At 40.3% G+C, this 27,607-nt stretch overlaps 1 protein-coding gene across 3 annotated transcripts in view; it reads right to left on the bottom strand.

The window, feature by feature from the left end:
• Nucleotides 1-12,075: 12,075 nt before the first annotated feature.
• MCCC2 (methylcrotonyl-CoA carboxylase subunit 2) overlaps nt 12,076-27,607 on the bottom strand; it is a 97,206-nt gene continuing 81,674 nt past the window's right edge. For all 3 annotated transcript variants that reach the window (XM_038402314.2, XM_043514282.1, XM_043514281.1), the window contains 2 exons: nt 20,039-20,124; nt 12,076-12,482 (listed from right to left, as the gene is read on the bottom strand). In XM_038402314.2, coding sequence (XP_038258242.1) covers nt 12,365-12,482; nt 20,039-20,124 — 204 coding nt within the window. In that variant the 3' untranslated portion in view covers nt 12,076-12,364. The remainder of the gene's footprint in view (nt 12,483-20,038; nt 20,125-27,607) is intronic.

A 27,607-nucleotide genomic window follows, 5' to 3' on the forward strand; every position in this document is an offset into this window, starting at 1 on the left:
TTGTGGGGCGGTGCGGCTTTTATTCAGCCGCACTAGACAAATCCTAGTCAACACCTTTATTATTGGGTGAATTCCATCACTGTTTAGGGAAGAGCTTGTTCGACCAACGTTTCAAGTATCAACCTTTTTCAACAGTCAATGCAGCTGAAAGGATTTGTCAACCTAAACATAATGCATCGGATGAAGTGAGCTGCAGCTCACGAAAGCTTATGCTCAAATAGATTTGTTAGGGTCTAAGGTGCCACAAGTACTCCTTTTCTTTTTGCGGATACATACGAACACGGCTGCTACTCTGAAACCTGTCAACATAAAGTTATGTTTTAATATGTTCCTTGTCCCTGAAGCTAACTGCTCACCTCCAGTTTTAGTAATCTAATTTCAAAAATCACATTCCACATAGCAATAGATGAAACATTGAACAGCTGAGCAGCAAGGATAGGAAAAAATGGCAACTGATCAGAGAGAAAAACTAATACAGCACTTGAAGAGCTCTGTGTAAGCTCCAAAGCTTGTCTGTCTCATCAACAGAAGCTGGTCCAATAAAAGAAATTACCTTATCCACCTTCTCTCTCTCTAATATCCTGAGATGAATGCGGCTACCACAACACTGCATAACAATCCCATTTTATAGACAGAGGCACAATGACAATGTCACTAACTGTTGGTGCCCAATTTGAGGCACTTAGGACCTGATTTTTCAGAGTACTTTGCATTTTATCACACTTACGTTCAAAGTCAACCCACCTAGTCTTCAGTTGCAGCTGTGTGCACGCTCAGCACTTCTGAAAATCAGATTCCAAGGTCTTGAGTTGAACAGTCATAAAACGAGGAACATGCGAAACTGAAAAGTTTTAAGTGACTTGACTGTCCAGCATCACATCGCACTCTGTGGCAGAGGCAGAGATAGAATCCAATTCTCCAGACCAGCATTCAACTGCCTTACCCATAAGACCATCCTTTCTCTTCTTGCAGTCCCTGCATCGTTCACTACATACCTTCTAACTTCCGCAACAAATGAGGCAGGGGTGCTATACCCAAATGCCTCCATCACTACTCAACCCTGATTCATCTCCAGAGCATGATCTATCAGTGCACTGAATGAGACAGTGATCCTTTGGAAAAAAAATAGAATGTAATCATAATCATAATGAATATACACAAGGGGGCCAAACTAAAGTTGCATGAGCAACCTTAATTCAAGCAATTCCTAACTTTTGATTGACTTTGCAACCTTAATCTTTTAGTATAGTTTTGTGTGTGTAATATTGTTAGTGGCCAGAGGCCCCAATCAGTCTCACGGCTCCATTTTTCTACAAGTTGCAAGATCACCTAGGAAGACATGTGCAGCAGGGGCCTGGATTAGATGACGTGGCAAGGTCCCTTTCACTCCTACGATTCTATGAGTCTATGTGCCCTGCCACAAGGAGCTCACATTAAGAAAAGAAGCAACATGGTACAGGTGTGGTAGGGGAGGAAGCTACAATTTTATAGGATATTTGCCTTTTTCTGATTGTTTTTAATATAGAAATAATTTATAAATAATATATAAATAAATAAATGTGAATAAATAATATTAAATATATATATAATTCCTTTATCCCTGACTGCCTCTCAACACAGTCTTCATTAATTGGCTGACTTCTTGTAGGCCCTGCAGCAGACACGGGGATCAAGAATATGGCTAGTGCCTTGCCTATATCATTTCTGGGAGGGCATTCCCTGCACTAGCACATCGGCAGTTATATCCTCTAAGAAGGTTTTGTGGGGTTGGGACATTGACTGTTGGTTGGAACAGGAAAGCTAAGGAAGGCCTGGTTTACACTACACAGTTAAGTCCACACAAGGCACCTTATGTCAACCTAACTGTGGATGTGTCTACACTTAAGTTTCACTCCTGCTGACAAATGCCCTGCTATGCCAACTTAATAACACCACCTCCCCAAATGGCATAGAGTTAAGGTCGAAGTAGTTAGCTCAACGCAGTGTCAGCGTAGATACAGAGTTACTTAAATGGACTGTTACTGGCCTGCAGGAGGTGTCTTACAATGCCCCCAACTTGGCCTCTCCGGTCATTGTTGTGAACTCCATTGCCCAGTGGCCAGGTGACCAGGGAACCACTCCTCCACTTTAATGCCCTGCAAATTTTTGAAGTTCCTTTTCCTAATTGCCCAGCTTGGGGAGCACAGCTGACCATGCTGGCTCCACGCTGCAGAAGCACTGCTACATGGAGTACACAAGAGGTGTTGGATCTCCTCGGTCTGCGGGGAGAAGAGGCTGTGCAGGCACAGCTCCAATCCAGCCATAGAAATGTCAACATCTATGAGCAGATTGCTCAGAGCATGGAGGAGAAAGGATACAAGAGGGACCAGCTGCAGGGCCACTTAAAAGTCAAGGAGCTATAGCAGGTGTACCAGAAGGAAAAGGAGACCAACAATCAATCTGATGCAGAGCTGCAGACCTGCTGCGGAGACCTCACCACTGCCCCTAAAAACCCAGTGGACACTTCAGAGGAACTTGAGTCACAGGCCTGCACCATGAACAGCAAGGAGGAGGAGTATTGTGGACAAGTGACCTAGGGGATCCGGATGTGCAGTGAGCCAGGACATGTTTTTGACCCCACCGCAGTCCAGCCAGTCCCATCAATGGAGCACAGGTGAGCCTGATGCTGGGGAAGGATGCAGTTTGCTTTTAAATTACAGGGATAGAACCCTCAAAGTAGCAGGTTACATCTGTTGATTACTGTTTTCACTTGTGCCAGAAGTAGTAGTGAAACAACCGAGAGGTACAGTTGCTATTTGCTTTTCAGCAGTTTATGTGCACCAGGATGTCCGGGAATCCTCCACAGAGATCTCGATGAAACTTACATGGAGGTAGTCTGCAATCCTCTGCCAAAGGTTTCTAGGGAGGGCTGCCTTATTTCTTCTGCTATGGTAGGACACTTCCCATGCCACTAAGCGATTACTTCAGCCGGCACCATTGGAGTATACCTTCTAGCAGTATATGGTCCCAGGAGGCACTGTGACAGCTGCAGCAGCTCTCTCTCTGTCACCCACAGGCATGAGATATCAGCTGAAATCACTACTGCCCATGGAAAACGGTGCCTTTATTCAGTTCCTTTGACCTATACACATACACTCATGCCTGTGAGCTATTCCCTCCTCATTTTCCCAATCCCACACAACTTGTGTGGATGAAAGGGAGCGAGTTCAGTATCCTAAATTTCAATTTTTGTCGTGAATACACTGACCTCTGATTGATGCAGCATTAGCTGCTGCATTGTTGCTTTGAGGGTCTCCCCCTCCTCAGTAGAATGCCTGAAACAAATAAGGAGGAGAAAGATGAGGACTCGTGATGACGTGTTCCAGGAGATCCTGCAAACCAGTGCTGCATCAGAGAACTAGCACGGGGCTTGGAGGATCAGCCTTGCAGACACTATGGACAAGGATAGAATGAAGAGGAAAAAGGCACAAGAAAAGCAGAGGGACGTGCAGCAGGAAATGCTTGCCCTTCTCGGGCTACAAACAGAAATGCTGCAGACTCTGGTGGACCTGTATGTTCAACAGTCTTGGATTCACCTCCCTCTGCAGCCCACAGAGAATTCCATGTCAGAACCTCCTTGCACCCCACCCTACTCAACCTTCCACATGGCATCAGAGGCTGCTGCACTACTCCCAACCACTCTACCCCAGGGGACATTAAGTGCCCATATACTTACCTATGAAAGATATGGTTGGTGTATGTGCATCTGAAATGGAAATAACTGTTCTTTCCACTTCATAAATTCTCTTCTCTTAGTTCATCAAATTTGATTAAGTTATACATGTTTTTAAATTCCACGGTTACAGAATAAAATCTTATATTTTGAAACATAATTCATCTTTATTAGTTTACAACATATGCTGGCTGGTGCTGAGTAGGTCTAACACCCACCAATTTCCTGTAATTTCATTTTATAAATTCTATGACATCATACCCAGACAATATTAACTGGTGCATTGGCAATGTTACATTCCTACACACCTCCACACACCACTCACTGCAAGGTTCATACTGGTTTAAAAAAGAGCAAGGCCAGGTAGAGAACACTACAGCAACACACACTACTCTGGCTCACTATTAAAATGATCTTTCAAGGCCTCCCTGAGCCGTTGAGCTCTTCTTATAGCCCTGGAATCTGGCTGTTCACAATCAGCAGACAGTCAGTGAAATAAAATCCCTGCTTGCAGCTTTCTGAACATCCTGTGTTCTTAAAGATGTGCACATTCGGTACCTACCCTGACCAGCCCACACTGATGTCGGTAAAGCATCCCTGGTGATACACCAGTGCTTGCATTACATAGAAAAGTAGCAGTTTCTGTTGATGTACTCTGCAGTAAGGGGGTCTGGTGCTAAAATAGGAATATGCATGCCATCTATCACCCCACCGCAATTCAAGAAGCCCATTGCTGCAAAACCATCCACTGTATCCTGCACATTGCCCAGAGTCACAGTCCTGTATAGCAAGAGGTGATTAATGGCCCTGTACACTTGCATCACACCAACCCCAGGAGTCGATTTCCCAACTCCAAATTGATTCCTGACTGATCGGTAGCAATCTGACATCGCAAGTTTCCACAGTGCAATCGCCACTCACTTCTCAACTGTCCATGCAGCTGTCATTTTGGTGTCCCTGCGCTGGAGCGACTTCCGCATACAGATCTAGGAACGTGGCCTTGCACATCCGAAAGTTCTGCAACCACGGCTCATCTTCCCAAGCCTGCATGACAATGAGATCCCACCAGTCAGTGCTTGTTTCTCAGGCCTAGAACTGGGCTCCACTATCTGAAGCTGCTCCATGAATGCCGCCAACTGCCTTGAATTGTTTCTTTTTTATAGCCTTCAAGGAATCGTCTTGTTCCCCACAGCTTCTCTTCCAACTCTGTAAATATTGAAGGATCATGTGCCCTGTTCTCACAATGCTCATCACTATAGTGCAGAACTATGCAGGATCCATGCTTCTGGCAGAGATGGTGGACAGCAAGAAAGGATATGTGGGTTTGCAGAGATTTTGAAAGGAGGTGCGAAATATTGTGGGATGGAGAACACTTCATTATGGGAAGTTGAACCCATGCTCCCAGTCACCCCTGCGTGGCTGGTTTCAGCCCCATGAGGGATTGCTAAAACTTCCCCAAACACCATGCACTGGATGGTGGCAAGTTGCACAGTGGGATAGCTGCCACAGTGCACTGCATTGATACAAGCACTCCTGGTGAGGATGCGCAAAGCCGACACCAGCAGCATAGTGTAGACACTCACAAGCAATGTAATAACTGCAGCGACTGTATGCCGATGTAACTGACGTCAACATAATTTTGTAGTGTGGACATGGCCTAAGTCAATGAGTTGGGTAATAGGCAGCCTCAGCAGCATCTCCATAGCCTTTGACTACAGTGCCATTAGTGTATGCTCTGCAATAGACTTCCTGTCATATATAAAGACTTACCATCTCTGCTCGCTGGCCCCTGTGTGGTAGCTGCCATAGGGGAGGAGGGCTAGTGTGGACAGGAGAGATTTTAAAATGGAACTAATAGTGGTGGCTAGGGCATCAGTTAGGAACAGCCTACAAGGAGAGAGAAAACAAATACAATAGAAAAATAAGAGGGTAATAAGAGGCTACAAAGCCTAGGGTTGTATTTTTCAAATGGGGAGGCAAATATTAAAGGGAGTACAGAGAGTTATGGTTTGACTGGGAATTTATAACATATTTTAAGTCAGTTAAATGATTCAGAACCATTAAATCATACACATTGCTTGCTGATGTAACTACATGATCTCATTACTGTTACCTTCTTTTCTCCCATGCCCTTGTTTGCTTGCCACATTTATTTGAGTCTGGTTTTTCCCTGCTCTTTGGAGCAGGGACTGTGTCTACATGTGTGTTTATACAGCACCTATTAGCATTCCCAAGAGAAAACTGCAATACAGTTGAAATACGCAATGTTGTTGTAGGTTTCAGAGTAGCAGCCGTGTTAGTCTGTATTCGCAAAAAGAAAAGGAGTACTTGTGGCACCTTAGAGACTAACAAATTTATTAGAGCATAAGCTTTCGTGAGCTGTAGTTGATTTGGTCCCAGGATATTAGACAGACAAGGGGGATGAGGTCAGAGAAAGTTACTCACCTTGCAGTAATTGAGGTTCTTCGAGATGTGTGTCCCTGTGGGTGCTCCACTCCAGGTAATGGTGCATCCCGGTGCCGTTGATCGGAGATCTTCAGTAGCAGTGCCTGGTCGGGACGCACACACTCAGCTGCTGTCTCGCATCTTGTTAGAGTCTGCCTGAGTGCGCACATCCTGCACCCCCCTCAGTTCCTTCTCTACTGTCTACTGGAGAAGTCAGAATAGTACTCCAAAGAAGAGGGGAGGAGGGTGGGGAGTGAAGCACCCACAGGGACACACATCTCAAAGAACCTCAGTTACTGCAAGGTGAGTAACTTTCTCTTCCCTCATCCCCCCCTTTTCTTAAAGTACTGCACCTGCGCCACTGTAACACTTCAGTGAAGACACTACCCTACGCTAAAGGGAGGGGTTCTCCTGTCAGTGTATGTACTCCTCCTACCCAAGAGTCAGTAGCTAGGTAGAGGGAGAATTTCCCCATCAACCTAGCACTGTCTACACCAGGGGTTAGGTCGGTTTAACTGTGTCAGTCAGCTTGTCTCTCTCCTACCAAGAGAATTGGTCCAGCAAAAGATATAAACTCACCCACCTTGTCTCTTTAATACAACTGATGTCAGCTTCTAGGATGGGTGAACCACTCATAGCAAATTCAGGATCATACATGTGAGCATACATGAGGGAGGCTGAAGAGGACATGTCTCTTCTCACCTCACCCCAATTTTTGCTATCCTAATTGTCCCCCTGACGCAGTAATGCATTCTCACTCCTGGTTTTCTGCTCCCCCAACTGTAGTATATAATTATTCCACTGCTTTCACTGACGTATTTGCTTTTGTGGGGAGGAGTATTTTAGAGGAAATTATGGTCCAGATAAAGTTTAGAGGGCTTCTAAATAAAGTAAAACTAAAGATAAGAGGCAAACTAGCCATAATACAGAAGGACAGAAAATCAGCCTACTCAGATGTAAAAGGGGAGCAGTGGAGCTTGACCTGTCCTTTAGCTACCAATCTAAGAGTAAAGCTTGATCTGACTTGTACAAATTTGCTATTCACTCCTGTGCACAAGTCATATATATGCAATACCAAGGGACAGGACAACAAGTAGAGTCTGTCTCAGACATAATTCTGTATTGCTTTGGGGTTTAAAATTGATCAAATGAGCATGCAAATAATATGGGATCAGACCCCCGGTGTAAACATGCTCCACATCATCATCATCAGATGTTATAGCATGAAAGATGCATTCCAAGCTTCACAGCCAGACAGCCCAAGTAGAACTAGCTGTTACTTCAGCAACTCTCTGCTTAAATGCACTCTGTGGTGGTTCTTCTGTCATCTTTTTCATGTTTTATCCAGTCTGTAATAAATGTCCATGTACAAACTACAGGATGCTAATATGAAAAGATGATCTAAGAAGCAGTTTCACACATGGTGGGGAAATGATAATTATTTAATTAGTATTCAGGGAAGGTTCTGTTTCATGTCTTCCTCTCGACAGACAGACGTTGGTGGGGCTTGCCAAAGCTTGCGTTAATTCTATAGCGCGCTTGTTTCAGGAGATATGTTTTGAATGGAACAGTCCCATTTATCTAGAGACATGTTTTGACTTGAGGCTACACATATATTAGACTGAAGATACCGTAGCGAAAGTAAATAACTATTCCTTCACATTATAACAAGCAAGAGGAAGTGAACATTCTCTGAGGCATGAATCCATATAAATGTATCCACTTTCATTAGCTGCATCTCAAGATTACTATTCCCTACTTAATGACAGGTTTCAGAGTAGCAGCCGTGTTAGTCTGTATTCGCAAAAAGAAAAGGAGTACTTGTGGCACCTTAGAGACTAAAATTTATTAGAGCATAAACTTTCGTGAGCTACAGCTCACATCATCGGATGCATTTGGTGGAAAATACAGAGGGGAGATTGATATACACACACAAAGAACATGAAACAATGGGTTTTATCATACACACTGTAAGGAGAATGATCACTTAAGATAAGCCATCACCAGCAGCAGGGGGGGAAAGAAGGAAAACCTTTCATGGTGACAAGCAGGGTAGGCTATTTCCAGCAGTTAACAAGAACATCTGAGGAACAGTGGGGGGTGGGGTGGGGGGGAGAAATAACATGGGGAAATAGTTTTACTTTGTGTAATGACTCATCCATTCCCAGTCTCTATTCAAGCCTAAGTTAATTGTATCCAGTTTGCAAATTAATTCCAATTCAGCAGTCTCTCGTTGGAGTCTGTTTTTGAAGCTTTTTTGTTGAAGGATAGCCACTCTTAGGTCTGTAATCGAGTGACCAGAGAGATTGAAGTGTTCTCCAACTGGTTTTTGAATGTTATAATTCTTGACGTCTGATTTGTGTCCATTCATTCTTTTACGTAGAGACTGTCCAGTTTGGCCAATGTACATGGCAGAGGGGCATTGCTGGCACATGATGGCATATATCACATTGGTAGATGCGCAGGTGAACGAGCCTCTGATAGTGTGGCTGATGTGATTAGGCCCTATGATGGTGTCCCCTGAATAGATATGTGGACAGAGTTGGCAACGGGCTTTGTTGCAAGGATAGGTTCCTGGGTTAGTGGTTCTGTTGTGTGGTGTGTGGTTGATGGTGAGTATTTGCTTCAGATTGGGGGGCTGTCTGTAAGCAAGGACTGGCCTGTCTCCCAAGATCTGTGAGAGTGATGGCTCATCCTTCAGGATAGGTTGTAGATCCTCGATGATGCGTTGGAGAGGTTTTAGTTGGGGGCTGAAGGTGATAGCTACATAAAAACAAAGTCTCTACGTAAAAGAATAAATGGACACAAATCAGACGTCAAGAATTATAACATTCAAAAACCAGTTGGAGAACACTTCAATCTCTCTGGTCACTCGATTACAGACCTAAGAGTGGCTATTCTTCAACAAAAAAGCTTCAAAAACAGATTCCAACGAGAGACTGCTGAATTGGAATTAATTTGCAAACTGGATACAATTAATTTAGGCTTGAATAGAGACTGGGAATGGATGAGTCATTAAACAAAGTAAAACTATTTCCCAATGTTATTTCTCCCCCCCCCACCCGACCCCCCACTGTTCCTCAGATATTCTTGTTAACTGCTGGAAATAGCCTAACCTGCTTGTCACCATGAAAGGTTTTCCTCCTTTCCCCCCCCTGCTGCTGGTGATGGCTTATCTTAAGTGATCACTCTCCTTACAGTGTGTATGATAAAACCCATTGTTTCACGTTCTCTGTATGTGTATATCAATCTCCCCTCTGTATTTTCCACCAAATGCATCCAATGAAGTGAGCTGTAGCTCATGAAAGCTTATGCTCTAATAAATTTGTTAGTCTCTAAGGTGCCACAAGTACTCCTTTTCTTATTCCCTACTTAGAATTATTTATTACTATTCTCTCTGTGGGAATACTTCCACACATAGTATATTATGCCAAAGTAATCCTCTGCTGTTCAAATAACTGGTCTAACAGATCAGGTGGCTGAAAGACAGATCATCTGACAGAAATAGTATAAAAAGGAGGCAAGAGCCTGAAAGCCTGAAGTAATGTAGCTATTTGAGCAGTCATTGGTGATATATATTCACCTTCATTTTTGTTTTCAAGCATGCTTGCTAGGCTTTATTTTATACACAGTCTTGCTGCTATTTTCATAGGGGCTTAAGGATAGCCTCTCCATATTTTCAGAAGCAAGCTGCATGGGGCAAAGAGCATGTCCAATCCCGGTTATAAAACTGTGTTATTCAATAACAAATACAAGAACAAACAACAAAATACAGTTCTTTGCCCTATTGCAGTTTTAACTACAAAAATTTAAAATATTCCTCTTATAACTATACATGTAAGGGTCAAAATACAGTATTAAGAATGTCCACATTAGTATGGCATTGAGGTGAATATATCTAGAGCTATGGAAATAACCTTTTAATGACACAGAATTAACAACTTCTTATAGACTAGAAGGAATTGATATCTGAACACTTACCAACACAGGGAAAATCTTAGACTTTTGTGCAAAGCGGGGGTATGCATGGGACCTAATATTTGGCCCCGTGTTGGGCTACATGTATTCAATATTCAGGTACCACTCAGTAACCACGTCTCCAGACAATCTGCCTGTTTCAGTTTGCTCTCCCATTCCCCAACAAGTATAGATGAGAGGTAGCTGGATGAATTTCTTTCCTTCACCCTACTGGGACCAGGGGAACTTCTCCCCTCTACTCCATAAGCCAGGGAAAGCCAGCACTGGCATGCTCTCCTGGTGCTTTCTTCTAGTTGGCAATCTTTCTTCTCCCCACAGGCCAGGGTAGGGATGAGAGAGGATCAGCATCTGAGTAGCTGAATTATGCAGGTATTTGATCCCGTCATGAGTAGCAGCACTAGCCAACCCATTTGGCATTCATCTACCTGAGGTTAGGGCATTTGGAGTACCAAGCTAAGGAAAAATTACCTTTCTCCAGTGACACAAGGCACAATTTTCAACCCCTAACTCTGGAAAGAGTAATTGCCATGCTTGACATTCAGGCTCTGCAAGCTACATTATATTAAAAAATACACAAAAATATGTTAGCCCTAGAACTCTAACAAAGCATCACATTACACTGAAATGTTAAGCCCTGATTCAACAAAGCACTTACGCATGTGCTTAAACCAATTAAAGTCAATGAGATTTAAGCATGTGCTTAGTTTGGCATCATGAGCCATGTGGGCAGACTGCTGAGCCCATGTGAAGCCACAATTACCTATGAGGATCACACTGCCAGAAAGGGTGTGACACTGCACCCCATATTCTTCATAGAGATATTATATGATTATAATATAATCATCATGTATTTTATGCAGGATAGGTCATGTGAGATATCATTGGAAAGGTTATTATTTACTGAATATGATTATCCTATTTGTATGCATGTATCATTTTTGTATCTGAAGTTAGGGATATTGACTATGTATCTGCATTACAATCGTGTTTACACATGGGGAACACCCACTAGACAAAATGCTCTCAGTCTAGATGGCTAATGGGAAGGGCCCATTCAAGTTAATGAACCATTAGGAAGAACAATAGGCCTTAGAAGTTTATTGCCCACCTTGGGGGGCAGGGAGCCTTCCTGAAGATGTTACAAACAAGCTCCGACTCACGGCCGCTGTGAGGCTACACGAAACTGGTGCTGGACTCGATCTTGGTATACCAGTGCTTTTATACTGACTGACGTGGGAACCAAGCTTTGAAACAAAAGGATCACGCCATATGCAAAAGCTATACAAGGCAGGGGAGTGACATCACTGTGGCTCTTAAGATTCTGGAGCCTGCTTGTATCATCTCTTAGGGTGAGGATCTGCTATTCATATCTAATCTATTTAGTATATTAAGCTTAGATTGTGTTTTTGTTTATTTGCTAGGTAATCTGTTTTGATCTGTTTGCTATCCTTTATAATCACTTAAAATCTATCTTTTATAGTTAATAAGCTTGTTTTTGCTTTGTCTAAAACCAGTGCATGTGGGAATCATAACTTGGGGCAGAAAGCTATGTATATTCCTCTTCACATTGAGGGAGGGGTCAAATTTCATGAGCTTACGCTGTACAGTTTCCTGTGCAGTGCAAGACAGTATAATTTTGGGTTTACACCTCAGAGGCGGGGTGTACCTGAATAACTGGGAAGTTCCTTAGCTGAAGCCTTCCCATGCAGAGCTGCTCACAGCTTCTGTATGTAACTGCAGCTGGGTGTGTCCCTACCTGAATGTGTGCTGGAGGGGGCTTGAGAACTTGCCACAGCAATACAGTGTAAAGGGATCCCAGGCTGGTGGGTCAGGCACACTCAGCGATACCCCAGTTCTAGATGGCAAGAGTAACTTCCACATTTTGGAGGTAAAATGCGAACTTAAAAGGAGCAAACACAGAGAAACATCAGAAACGGAACTCATTTCATGGATGTAATTTTAATGGTTAAGAGATTATAGCAGTAATTCTCTGACAAACGGATCTAGCTTAATGCTGATAGTTAGAATTTATTCACCCAAATGCAAGATTCAGTATTACAGAAATGATGTATGCACTGATCCCAGATGATATTTAAAAAAATACTTAAGCATGGTATGAAAATTGTTACATCAAAAATCTAAATGTATGTACTCCTCAGAATTACCTGTGTACATTTGATCTTTAACTTTGATTAAAAATGTACAAGGGTATTCTGAAAAGTCATTTAATCACATCCTGAAAACTCCAAATTCTGTCCTCTTGGTGGGTGCATTTAGTGCTGCGCTAAGACTCAGACCCAAAACAAGTCTTGTATTAGCGGGGTCAATAATTCCATCGTCCCATAACCTGAAATTAGACCAAACAATAAAAGAAGAATTATATAAACAAACAGTTTACAAGAGATAGGCTTTCAGCCAGACAGAAGTAAATAAATATTTCTATTGGAGGGAGTGGATAAAAAAAGGGCCAAATTCTGATTTAAGACAATTGAGCTACTTCATATTTGTGCTGATGCAACAAAGCAAAATTTCATGCCTACTTTTTTATTATTTGTACAATTTGTCTTCTAGATTTAACTATACAGTTCTAAATAAATGACTAGGATAATCTCTACCTACTTTAACTGGGATTATTCATACTATTTTTTCCAGTATGAAAATGGCATCCTAAATTCAAGAGAAAAAAATGTCAAGAGAAATAAATGGAAAAGATCCCAATGTCATGAAAATGGCTCCCCAGCCTGTTAGTAACTATATTCTAAAAAGTAAACTAACATCATTAATAAATGTTATTTGGCTTAGCTTAGCTGTCAACTCAAAATGTTTAATTATGAAAGCACAAGGATTTAAAGTGTGGGAGTATTTTTTTTTATGGACTGCCAACAATTATTTCACTAATCTTCTTTACTGAAGTCTATTTCTAAACAGTTGTAAATTAATCTGTGCCATAGTGAAGTCCCTGAAATCAATGAATTCATAAAGCTATGCCACAGTAACAAAAAAACCCCCTGAATTCCAAACAACTAACCCCTCAAATTTTCAGGCACTTCTGCACCTGCTTATTATTAAGCATGCAAGCAGCCAATTGAAGTTAAGCACACATGGGACTGTTTGCAGGATAAGTGCCTAAAGATTCCATCCCGCTCCAAATGAGCTCCATAGCAAAAATTCCAAAAGTCCTAAAAATTGTATATGTTGTACAGCTAACTTCCCTAGGCACTTTGTTTAGAACCAGATACCGAAGTCCTATTGCAGCTAAAGTCCATTTAAATCAATGTGAATTTTAACCAGCTGAGGGACTGCAATACAACATGAAATATCTTAAAAAAAAAAGGGATTCCCTTCCCCATGCCCAAAGAGAGCAACTTATTTTGTATTCTTTTCTGAGATCATTACGTTATTGACATCTCTGACAATTCTATTGTGTGTCTTTAAATTACTGCTCTGCTTTTGGTAAATTTGTTTTGAAAGTGATGGTCCTTTCATGTTATTTTGAAACAATGGGTAGCCAACACTAAAATTTTTAATCAAGAGCAAAAATAGTCTTCCCTTCTAGCTAACGTTTCAAGTTGTCAATTTTATATCGTTTGAGGATTAGTTGTTTTTTTTTTAAAAAATCAAGTTACACAGGAAAGAAAACATTTAGCATACTTATCTCAATACTAAAGAACAGAATAAAGAGAACTGCATACTGTATGTGAATAAGTACTCATGAGTCTTAGTCACCAATAGAAGTTTGCAACAATTTTGTAAATTTGTCTTAGTCTAGCATTTTTTGTTAGTGTCACTTTCACCAAGTCACAGCAAATAATTTTTAAAATATCTAATTACATTTCTCTTTTACAACTTGGGTACACACAAAACAGGATATCCAGAAACTCACTTCTTCTAGGATGCTCCTAAGAAACAAACTATATAAACACTAACAAATATAAAAACTTACAAACCTATTGCCTAACCTTTTCCCCTCTCTGGATTTTCCCGTCTGTATGCTAACCTCTCTCTGTTTGTCTCTATGGGCACATCTACATGACAGCGAGTCTCAGAACACAGGGCAACTGACTCATGCTAAGGGACTAAAAATAGCAGTGTAGACATTCCCCATAAGGGAGAAGCCCTGGCTCTGAAATCTGGCGAGGGACGCTGGGCCTCTAAGCCCAGCCCTCAGCCAGAGCAGTAATATTTACATTGCTCTTTTTAGCCCTGTAGCAAGCTCCATGAGCCTAAGTTGACTGGGCTCTGAGACTAGCTTCCCTGGCATTTTTGTTTGGTTGTTTTTTTGCCATGTAGGTGTACCGTCTGGCTCCTATCCCACAATGAGAGCTGCTAGCAGGCACATGGAGTCCCATGGAGTCACACTAGCAGATCCTGTTGCAGGACAGCGACATACTGTTTGCGCTAGTGTCCTGGATAGCATAACATATGTTGTCAGCACTTAGGATGTGATTCAGGAAAGCATCCCTATTCAGGAAATCACTTAAGCACACTTAACTTTAAATGCCCACTTATGTCTTACTAAATTTGATAGAGTGTAAGCACATGCTTTGAGCTAAGAATGTGATTAAATGCTTTTCTAAATTGGGGATTTTAATAATAATCATTCATTAATTACAACCTTTTGGTGTATTTTAACAATAATATTACATTGAAAAATTAAGTGCTCAAATTAGGTGCTTTTTCTCCTTAAGCCACAGCAGTGAAACACAAAACAAAAGTAGATTAGAAAATTAGAAAACTCTTGAGCCCAGAAGAGCTAGAGGACCAATCTAACTCCCACTGAAGTCAATAGGAGTGTTTCCATTGACTTTAATGGAAGTTAGGTCAGGCCTTAAACTCTTCTGGAATAATGAGTGTGTCTCATATCTATGCATAAAACTCTAGTTTAAGAAAATGTCAGTGGGATCACAGTCTAAGATATACATGGCTAACATTTTGTAACATCAGAGAATACACGTTACCAAGAACACTTCAGCAATTTTCACTACAAATTTCACATAAAAATGTATTATTTTTATTTCATTATCCATTAGAACCTGATTTAGTTTTGATCAGCTTAATTTCTTGGCACAGTTGGATAATCATTGGGATATCCAGTGAACTAGTTTCATGAGATCAAACCCTCAGTCACCATGCTCCTCATAATCTTAAAAGGATAATTAAATGTAACTACATATAGTGATTTCTCTTTGTTCTAAGTTTGATTTCATTTCAATTTTCTGATAGTTACATGTTTGTTTAGTCCCTCTGGGAGGGACCTGCCATATTGAGATATACCTCACTATTTGGTGTAATGATTTTTCAATCTCTTTTAGTAAAACCATCAACATTGAATGAAATATTTCAAATTTCATTAAAGAGGTTTAATGTAACTGTATTTTTGTGGGATAAGTTATATTAAGAAAGTGTTGCTGGCCCAAAGCAATTAACCTCAGAAATTCAGCCTTATAAAAGGCTATTGTTCTAATAAAGACCTTTCAAAACTTTACACATCGTTTTTTTAATAGAATACTTGTTTTTTGTAATGACAAACTAGCTTTTATTGACAGCCTCAAAGATTTTACACTGTATAAGGTAAAGATTGCTTTCAAGGTCACCATTACCTTCTGCTTTTCTTTGTTTAAAGAAAGCTGTCTTCTGTATTGGGACATAACACTAAACAGCCTATTAAAAACCCAGTGCTAAAACATGAATCACATCTATGTTCATAAAATATTCAGAACAGGGACTCTGAGTAAAAGAAACAAACAGACCGGAAAAAAAAAAGGCCCATGTAATTTGTTACAACATAAACTGATTAAACTCCATTTGGAAACCTGTAAGCAGATTAATATAGCTCATTACAAAGAGAGCTGGCTAACGACTCTCGTTAATTAAGACTGTTCAGAGTGAAAGGTTCTATTCAGACAATTGATTAAAGTTTGATTAGAAAACACAACTAAGGGGAAGTATATTGACATCCTGAAGATAACAAATTATAATTTATAAGCAAAATTGTATACACAAAGCAAATAGGGAAATATGCTTCCATTTTAAGACCATAAAGCATTTTTTCCCCTTTACTTTCAAATTTATTGCTCAAGGGCCTCAAAGCCCACTGAAGTAAATTGGGCTTTGAACCAGGCCCCAAGAGCACGGACAGAGACTATATAACAGAATTTTTAATTTTTGGAGCAGAATTCCCTCAGGTGTAAATAATATTTGATATCACTGGTGACTGGACTAGGCCACCAAACAACAAAAATAGTAGTGTAAAGCTTAGTGTCTTAATCCAGTATTCCAAACTCTGAGATCTTACTGAGGAAAATGAAGTGTATGAAGGGAGTAGGCATACAATTCATGATTGGTGGGGACAGGTGTGAATACTGGGCACAGATAGAAGACAAACCTATTAAGATGCCCAATTCTTTCCACAGGAAAAAAAGAACTGGTGGGAATTGAGGGCTCCCAAACCATATATATTCAGGGTCCTAGAGCAGGTCTACACTACAGACTTACATCTGTAGAACTACGTCGCTCAGGGGTGTGAAAAATCCACACCCGTGAGCAACATAGTTATACTGACCTAACCTCCGGTGTAGACAGCACTGTTGGTGGGAGAGCTTCTTCCATCGACATAGCTACCGCCTCTCACCGAAGAGATAAACTATGCTGACAGGAGAAGCTCTCCCATCAATGTAGGAGCATCTTCACTTAAGTGCTACAGTAGCACAGCTGTGCTGATGCAGCATTTTAAATGTAGACCTGCCCTTAGACTGTAAGGTCTTCAGGCCAGAGACTTGTCTTATTTTATGACGGTGAAGCTCCTAGCTCATTTTGGGACAGTATTTTATTAACAAACAAACTGCTCTCCCTTGACTGAAGAATTAGGTGAAGATTTTTATTTTTTTTTTTTAAAGGATGCCTAAAGTTAGGTTCCTTGCTGAGTGCTCAGCAGCTCCCACTAAAATTAGGCCACTTATTTAGGTATCCAAATATGGGTTTGGGCCTAAATTTTCAGAATGACTAGCTATTTTAGGTACCTAAGTTGCAGGAGTGTGACTTTCAGAAACTGCTGAGCACCCTTTAAGATGTCGCAAGCCAGGCACCCAAAAAATCACTTGACACTTTTGAGGATGGAAACACCCATTTTTAAAACATGTGGGCCCTGGGCTAATATTTAAATCTCTCTCCTTACACGTAACTATTGCTGTAAATATGAACAATGGGTTGTTGACTGTTTTGGGGGAAATAGAGTTGTTTTTTACATCACAACTGTACACATATTGCACGCCTAATAAATCCAATAATTTTTCAGTCCTCAGTACAAAGAGATTATGAATGAGATTCCAGTGGATATGTAAAAAAAAAAAAGAACAGATTAACAAAATCAAAGAGTTCATTTTCTCCTCCAGCAGATTAAGGATTTGGTCTAAATACAGACACCCTAACTGTAATTTTTAATGTAATTAGTTCAGTGAAAAATTCTTCCATTTACAATCCAATCATAAAAAAATTAAAATCCTTACTGTAATTTTTCTCTCTGCCTGAGGGATAAATCTGAGGCTTTGTAAGAGAGTGATATAGGACAGATCGTCAATTGGTACTAACCAAATTAGCTCTATTGACTTTAATGGAGCCACACTGATTTACACCAGCTGAGGACCTGGTCCACAGTCTCTATCTATACTCAGAGCAAATCTTATAAAGCTTCAATTGGCTAAAAAATAGATTAAGTGTGCAAGTCATCATGTCACCAATCAATGTAAGTTAGTAATAGTTTATGACTTCGTAAATAATGCACTTACCTGAGAGTAAAAAAAACAAAACAGATTGCTTTGTGTCTCCATAATTACTAGGAGCTGACATATGGATAGAGACTGCTTAAATATAGGAGCTTATTGCTTACAAACACCTGTTAACATACTTTTATTAAAATGGTTAAACTAATCACATTTACAATTGTAACAACGCAAATTTACCCCTACTGACAGAGTGTGTCTGGAATTAAATAATTCTAAGCATACTCCAGGGATTTACCAAAAGAGAAACTTCTTGCTAACTTTTAGCATAGTCTATATCTTTATTCAAAGGTATTCATTTATTTGCTATCATAAGCAAAAGATGAAAGTAAATATGCTTGGGGTCGCTGCCATTAAAAATAATTTATATAGTGGACAACAGTTCACTTAAGGTAGGGTGTAGGAATCACTGGTGAGAAAAGGGTAGGAGCAAGTTACTTGAATTTTAAGGAGAGATTTGAAGGAAGACACCAGGAGTCACAATATACTCCCACTACAGCTAGCTAAATCAGAACTTGTAAAACTTAAAGCATAGATAATTAGATTTTGGAATAACGCTTGTTTTTAACTACGGTGCAATTCTTTTTATAAGCTCCGTACATTGCCATTAGTGAAACTGAGAACAAGGAGAAGCAGGCAGCATGATGAGAGATAAGGCAAGCCGGGGAAGAGACTACAGTGGTACCATATGGCAAGAGAGAGAAGAGTGTAGGGCATGGTTAGGAATAGTGGAAATAGAAAGAGAGGCCTGGTCTACACTTAAAAATTAGATTGACCTAGCTACGTCACTCAAGACTGTGAAAAATGTTGTGCCCTGTGACATATTTGGTCTGCCTAACACCCAGTCTTCCATTGACTTAGCTACCGCCTCTCGGAGGAGTAGATTACCTATAGTGATGGAAAAATAACCCTACATCACTGTAGCAAGTGTCTACACTGTCGTGTTACAACAGCAAAGCTGCAACGCCATAGCTGTGCCACTGCAGCAACTGTAGTGTAGATACAGCCAGAGATATAAGGAAAAATGATATAGTATTTTGTAAGTAAAGACAAAAAACGTGAATTTGATAGCATAAGGGTAAGGAACCCTTTAGAAGGATTCATAGGGGGACTGATGTGATCAGAAGATGATTTTCCTGTCAGCATTTTGAACAGACCTAAGCAATGAGAGGCACGGGAGGGCGACGAAAATGATTTACAATAATAAATGCAACAGAAGATCAACACATGCATAAAATTTTAGTGGTGGCATCAGTAAAGAATCAGTCATTATCAAGAAGTTAAATATGGGGTTAGAAGTGGAGAGAAGTGTCAAAAATTTCACAAGGTTGCAGTATATATGCTCACTATAAAAGGAAAAGAGAACACATTATTTATATTTTAATGGTATGTGCCCTCCTCCAGAATAGCATGCCCATATACTTGATCACCTCACCTCAAGAAAGCTATAAAAAGAAATTAAAAAGAACCGAAGAAGGAGGACAAATAGTAACATGCTGAGGTTTACATGAAAAGAAAAGTTGCAAAGACTATGATAATTTAGCCTGTAAGGGCATTTGACTTAAAAGGGATTTAACTGAGGTATTCAAAATATACAAGACCAACCTTTATAACCTTTTGAAAAAGGAAGCATACTTAGAATTAATAAAGTGCACAAGTACCAAGTGCACAAGTAACCCATGGAAGATCAGATATTCACAAATACAAAATTGGACACTTATTTAAAAATGTGAGTAAGTTTATCATCCTTGATGTTTTTAGTTCGACAAGCTACAACAATGATATTAGAAATCAAATGTCATGCTTCATAGGGTCCTATGACCATCTGTAGGAATCTGTAAAGAATCTCCCTCTCCGCCACATCCCCACATACATAGTGGTACACAACTAACTTGCTACATTCTGGAAACCTTCCTTTAAAGCATCAGGTACTGGCCGCTGTCAGAGACAAGATAGATGGAACCCATGGTTTGGATTGCATAGTATCTGTGGACACTAAACAAAACCCTTGTTCCAGATTGTTTTAAACTGTGTAACTGATCCATTGTTCAGCATTAAGATCTAAATGGCGTTAACACATTCTGGTTATATCATCGAGTTCTGGGAATAGTCATTTATATGTTACCTTGCACTCGAATAATAAGGGTTTCCCTCCTCTTCAAACCTCCTAATGATTGGCTCCTTCAAAGCTGCTTCATCTTCCTCAGATAACTGTAAGGAATAAAGCGAGTAACAGAACACTGTCTGTACAAGAAATTCTTCAAAATACCTACTTACACAATGACATCGGATCCCCATCTCAAACAACAGTAAAGAAGTGACTTGCTAAACTATCTTCAGAGACAAGGTGTGTGAGGTAATATATTTTATTGGACCAACTACTGTTGGTGAGAGAGACTAGCTTTCGAGCCCCCACACAGCAATTCAGATCTGGGAAAGTTACTCAGAGCATCACAGTTAAATGCAAGATGGAACAGATTGTTTAGTATAAGTAATTAGCACATACAAAAATAGTGGGTTACAGACTGTTGTAATAAGCCACAAATCCAGTGTCTCTGTTCAGTCCATGATTTTTAATGTCTAGCAGAGTTATGAATTTAAGCTCCCAGGCTCATCTTTTGAAAGTGTTGTTCAGGTTTCCTTTGAGGATGAGGATGGATAGTAAGAGAGAGTGATCACTTTGTGAAAAAAGTGTTCACCCACAGGTGATAGGGTGTTTTTGTTTTTGATCATTTTCCTGTGTAAGTTCATTAGAGAACATAGTGATTGACTCATTTAACCACAGAGTTGATATTGGGGTAATTACACGTTGTAATTGGCATGTATAGGATCCATGGATCTTGAAAGCTGTGTTGTGGGGGGTGCTGATCATTGTAGCAGTGGAAATGTGTCTACGGGTTTTGCATCTGTTGTTCTGGCAGGGTCTGGTGCCGCTTTGAGTTGGTGTGTCCTAGTCTGTGGGGAGCTTGCATCTGATTATGAGCTTGGAAAAGTTGGGGGGCTGTTTGAAGGCCAGAAATGGGGTTCAGGAAAGATCTTTCAGGATGTGGTCCCCACTGAGTATGGGTTGCAGTTGTTTGATGATACCCATATGAGTTCCAGTATGGGATGGGAGGTGACAACTATGAGTATGAGTTTGGAATGAGTTTTATTTCAGTATTGAAGTAGGTTCTCCCGAGGTATTTGGGTGGCCCATTCCATAATGTAATCTACTTTTCTGGTGGAGTGTCCTTGTTTGGTGAAGGCCATTTTAAATGTGTTAAGGTGTATATCCCAGACTTTCTCCTCGGAGAAAGTGGTATTCTGTGGTATCTGAGTGCCTGGCTGTAGAGAACAGATATCTTGGTGTGTTTGGGGTGGTTACTAGGTATCTGAAGTTAGATGTGGTGATCTTTGGGTTTCTTGTATATGGTTGCCTGTAGGGTTCCATTGCTGAAGCTGATTGTGGTTTCCAGAAAGTTTATACTAGTGTGGGAGCGTCCCAGAGAGAGTTTAATGGATGGGTGGTGGTTGATGAAGCTATGGTGGAAATCTATGACGGAGTTTAAATGTCTGGTCAGAGGATGAAAATATCATTTTTGTATCTCAGGTTTATCATTGGTTTCATGGTGCATTTGTCCAGAAATTCTTCTTCAAGGTGGCCCATGAAGAGGTTGGGATATTGGAAAACCATCCTAGTACCCATGGCAGTTCCCATGGTTTGGAGAAAGTTTGCTGTTGAACGTAAAATTGTTATGGGTGAGGATGAAATGGATGAGTTTGGATATGTGCTTGGGGTGAATATCTGAGGGCTGTCCATTGTCTTGTAAATATTTCAGGCAGGCAGCTATACAATCATTCTGAGGGATGTTGGTGTACAGGGAAGTGACATCCACGGTGGAAAGGATGATGTTCTGAGGGAGGTTGCTAATGTTGTGGAGTTTGTGGAGGAAGTTAGTTGTGTCCTGGAGGAAGCTGGCCCTTTGTGTAGAGATTAATTTGAGGATGGTTTATGAGAGTCCCAATATTCCTTCAGTAAGAATGCCATGGCCAGATAGGATGGGTCTCTGCCTGGGTTCCCTGGTCTGTGTATCTTGGGAAGCATGTAGAAGGTTCATGGGTTAGGTTCGTGGGTGATGAGTTAACAGAGTTTCTCCTGGAGTTGTTTGGGGAAGGATTTGATGATATCCTTAAGTTGCTGGGTAAATTGTGGTGTGGGGTCTTCTCTGAGTTCTTTATAGTAGGTGACTTCAGATAGTTGTCAGTCGGCCTCATTAATGCAGCATCATGGTTGAGGACTACAATGGCATCTCCTTTGTCTGCTGGTTTGACCATTATTTGGTAGTTAGATTTCAGGGATTGAATGGCTATCCTCTTGGCAGTGGAAATATTATGTTTGTTAAGGATTTCAGAGTCAATTTTTTTCCCTGAAGCAATTAAGGCAGTGATCAAGAGCGTGGTTTCATCTGCTCTGTGGTGTCCAGTCAGATAATTCCTTTTTCTTATGATTGTCGGAGGGGATATGGTAATTGTGAGTGGTGTCATCACTGTTGTGAAAAAATTCTTTGAGGCAGAGATAACGGAAGAATTCTTCTAGTTTTCCACATATTAGTATGATATCAGGTTCTGTAGTTGGGCAGAAGTTCAGTCCCTTAGAGAGTACAGATAACTCAGCTCCAGTGAATGGTAGTCTTGATAAAGTGATGAAGTTTGGGTGTTGTGTGGTGTCCATGCGTTGGGTATGGTGCCATGGTTTCTCCCAGAGGTGGCGTTCTGTGGGTTGTGGAGTAGTTGCAATTGGTTCCACTATTTATTTTTGTGTTGGATGGCTATCACTGGGAGGTGAGGAGGTGGGGTGGGGTCATAGTTGTTCTGGATTTCTTGCATGATTTCCAGGTAACAGTCTTGGATTTTTTTCCTCAAGTGTGTCCTATGACTGTAGAGGTGTTAACAGGCCACTCTACTTTGAACAGCCCCTTAGAATATGTGCTAACTACTTATGCTAAAGAATCTGTTCCACCTTTCGTGTAGCTGTGATGTTCATACCTTTCCCAGACCTGAAGAAGAGCTGTGTGTAGGAACATAAGAACAGCCATACTGGGTCAGACCAAAGTGGCCAATGCCAGGTGCCCCAGAGGGAACAAACAGAACAGGTAATCATCAAGTGATCCATCCCCTGTTGCCCATTCCCAGCTTCTTGTAAACAGAGGCTATGGACACCATCCTTGCCCATCCTGGCTAATAGCCATTGTCCATAATACCTACCCTCCATGAACTTGTCTAGTTCTTTTCTGAACCCTGTTATAATCTTGGCCTTCACAACATTCTCTGGCAAGGCATTCCACAGATTGACTGTGCATTGTGTGAAAAAAATACTTCCTTTTGTTTGTTTTAAACCTGCTGCCTATTAATTTCATTTGGGGGCCCCTAGTTCTTGTATTATGAGAAGAAATAAATAACACTTCCTTATTTACTTTCTCCATACCAGTCATGATTTTATAGACCTCTATCATATCCCCGCTAAGTGTGGCTCAAAAGCTTGTCGCTCTCACCAACAGAAGTTGGTTCAATAAAAAACATTATCTCACTCACCTTGTCTCTCTAATATTCTAGGACCATCACGGCTAGAATTACACTGCATAAACCATCTCCAGGCATTTTTCACCCTGCTCCACCCACAATTCTCACTTTAGCGAATCAAGTGACATGCATTAAAATTAAAATAGGCACCCTGACAATTTTGCGATACAAAAGGGTAAGACAACTCTATCCTAATGCACGTCAAAAATTTCTAATAAAATCTCCATTTTCAGTTGCTTATTAGTCATGTATTTAAGAGTTTTTAAGTGCTGTAATTTGAGATTTGCTATTTTAATATTATTGAGGCCATATTTTAAATGAGAAAAATAGTAAAATAAACCAGGTTTTGGACTTCTCTTTCAGCTGAGATTCTGCTTTAAGCCACCTTTGCACCCTCATAATCTTGGGCTGCTCCAGACATAATGTAATTTAAATAACTCTGGGAACCTAAATTATGGCAGCCTCCCATACTGCAGCCCCAATACACCCCTGTTATCCCAGTATGCCACCTACGCCAGAGCTTGTGAGGGGACGCTTGGCAGGCAGCCCTACAGCTGTCATCTGCAGTGCTTGTAGTGGGGAAATCCTCCCTCAGCAAATCCAGGTCTTTTAGAGCCCCAGTCTGTCACTGCAGACCTTTCACGTGGTCTAAAGGGACTAGAACAGAAGGAGGATCTCACCCCCACCCCCTTTTTTAAGCTTTCATTAAGTATAAATATCAGGCTACATTCTCAGCTGTCACAAATTGGTGTTGCTCCCTCAACTTCCATGAATGGGACTATTCCTACGTTTAAAGTTAAGCATGTTTTTAAGTTCTTTGTTGAATCAGCTGAGAATCTGGAACAATGTTATTTAAAAAAAAAAACAAATTTTGCAAGCCATTACTTTGAAAAGTAAACAAAACACATCGTGCTTATGTTAATATTTTGACCATTTATTTATTTTCATATATATATATATATATATATATATATATATATATATATATATATATATTTGCTTCTGTCAATACATAATATTTTATTTCTCGAGCCCAACACTGCTGGAGTTCACTGTCTGTGAAATTAAGGTTTCAGAGTAGCAGCCGTGTTAATCTGTATTCGCAAAAAGAAAAGGAGTACTTGTGGCACCTTAGAGACTAACAAATTTATTAGAGCATAAGCTTTCGTGAGCTACAGCTCACTTCATCGGATGCATCGATGAAGTGAGCTGTAGCTCACGAAAGCTTATGCTCTAATAAATGAGTTAGTCTCTAAGGTGCCACAAGTACTCCTTTTCTTTTTGTGAAATTAAGGGTAAGGATGAACCTAGCCACTTCCAGAAAGACCTTAAGATGCACTTCTTTGGCCAGATGTTCCCAAATGACTGGGATTCTGATCCAACAAAGCACGTACGCATTTGATTAACTTTAAGCATGTGAGCAGTCCCATTGAAGTCAACGGTCCAGATTCTCTGCTGGCCTGAGCCTCGTGTAATTTTTTACACCAATGAAACTCAAGCACATACTCAAGTGCTTTGCTGAACAGGGGTGCCTGTCCTGGTTTCCTAGCTGACTATAATACAGGGGAGAATGTTTTTTGATCTTTTACTGTCATCCTGACATTCTTAATTTAAGCCTTGTAAGGCAACTACAGTATTTGGCATCAAATAAATGCTAATAAATATAAAGTTCTGGCTTTCTTTAATTATAACCACAAAAACATGAAATGACACTTATATCATGTCTCATTTGAGGTTTTTAAAACATTTTACAAACTAACTGTAATTCAGTATCAAAACGTCTCTTCACAGTAATATCTCAGTTCTACAGATTGGGAAAAAAGAGGCAGAGAGAGGAAGGTAAAATTTCTCTCTACCCATATAGAGCCCAAGTATTCAGGCTATACGCAATTGGAATGCTAAGCATATGGGGGAGATAAAATCCAAAAGCGTCATTATCCTGATCGTTATTCACAATAAAAAACTCTTAAGTATGATATATTACAATAAAAACACTTTAATGCAAAGTATTAGTTTAATAGATAATAAGGAAAACTTCCATAGCCAGTGACAATGTCCATTTTCTACTTCATTATTAATATCTATTTTCTACATTTGACTCCAAACTATTCTGTAATACATTGAAACAGATCATTTCACATATGAGGATGTATTCAGTTTCCACGGCAACTATAGGTATCTACCATTTCGTGTTAGTGATCAAGATGCCCTGACATAACCATAAGAAATATAATATAAAAACAGTCAAAAGTGATGTTTTTCAATTCCTTTGCCTATTCGTTAAATCAAAACAATTGCAGGCTTATTTAAATACCACAAATTTCAAATGAAAATGGTGAAATCAGTCATTGCAAACCTAATTGGAAAAAGACACTTTGTGCTTTCAGATATTCCTCTTTTATCTCCCCCATAGGGGAATCTCCAAATGCTAAGCTGAGGCAGGGCTGAGGATCCTGCCCTAGGGCCCAAAGAGAGAGAAAACCTGAAAAAAAAAATTTTTTTTTAAGTAACTGTCTCCTAAGCTAGTGGAAACAGGGCAAGTCGCTTGCTATAGGGAAGATGCAAGCACTAGCATTGCATGAACACCCCCTTTTAGTCACACCACTGAGCAGCATTAACAGAAGCCTTAAACTGTTAAGTGTCAGATTCATAGACTCCAAAGCCAGACAGGACCATTGTGATAATCTTGTCTGACTTCCTGTATAAATCAGGCCATAAAACTTCTGCAAAATAATCCCTGGAGCAGATCTTTTAGAAAAACATCCAATCTTGATTTAAAAATGATCAGTGATGGAAAACCCACCACAACCTTTGGTAAATTGTTCCAATGGTTAATTACCTTCACTGTTAAAAATGCACACCTTCTACCCAGTCTGAATTTGTATAGCTTCAATTTTCAGCCATTAGATCGTATTCTACCTTTCTCTGCTAGATTGAAAAGCCCATTATTAAATATTTGTTCCCTATGTAAGTACTTATGAACTGATCAAGTTACTCCTTAACATTCTTTGTAAAACTAGATAGACTCAAAGAGCTCAGTCTATCACCATAAGCATGTTTTCTAATCCTTCAATCATTCTTATGACTCGTCTCTGTTTCTGCTCCAGTTTAACATCTTTCTTGAATTGTGGACACCAGAACTGGACACACAGTATTCCAGCAGTGGTTGGAGCAGTGCTACATGCGAAGATAAAATAACTTCTCCATCCCTACGCAAGAATCCCGTTTCTGCATTCCAGGATTGCATTAGCCCTTTTGGCCAAAGCATTGCACTGGGAGTTCATGTTTAGCTCCTTATCCACCATCACCCTCAGATTTTTTTCAGTCACTACTTCCCAGGATAGAGTCCCCCATCCTGTAGCTATGGCCTACATTCTTTGTTACTATATGTATATATTTACATCTGTTAGGATATAGATATTCAGGCCTGTCTGTAAAGGCCTATACTCTAAGAATTTATGTGTATTCTTATCACTTAGCTAGTTCTAGAGGTGTAAAAGAAAGAATCAAAATCACTATCAGCCAGTTTAAAGGTCTTTTCTCACTGTGACAGTCTGAGGCCCTGTTCTTAGGCTAAGATGTTTGGCTAAGAGCAGAGGAAGCCATAAGCTGGGAAGTGAACGGTCACATCTTTACATTCCAAACTAGTCTCACTGAAATAAGGTGCTATTGGGCTGTTAGGAATACAATGTCCATCACCTCCAGAGAAAGGGAAGTGCCTAGAAGATGTAAAAGGAACTTAGTTTGATAGCATCCTGTCTGGCAAAAACTCACTTATCAATAGCTAGGATGTGAAATCCTCATTTCTGTGTTGTTCTATCATTGTAGTCCCCATTTCCCTATTGTTTATCTGCATAATCTCTGTCTGGTTCTGTGATTGTTTCTGTCTGCTGTTTAATTAATTTTGCTGGGTGTAAGCTAATTAAGGTGATGGGATATTATTGGTTAAATAATTATGTTACAATATTTTAGGAATGGTTAGTTAATTTTCAGTAGAATGATAGGTTAAGGTATAGCTAAGCAGAACTCAAGTTTTACTATATAGTCTACAGTCAATCAGGAAGTAAGGGGGGGAAATGGGGGTGGGGAAATTGGAATCATGTTTTACTAAGGGGGGGAATAGGAACAGGGACAC

Source organism: Dermochelys coriacea, chromosome 5 (genome assembly GCF_009764565.3).
Source record: "Dermochelys coriacea isolate rDerCor1 chromosome 5, rDerCor1.pri.v4, whole genome shotgun sequence".
NCBI lineage: Eukaryota > Metazoa > Chordata > Testudines > Dermochelyidae > Dermochelys > Dermochelys coriacea.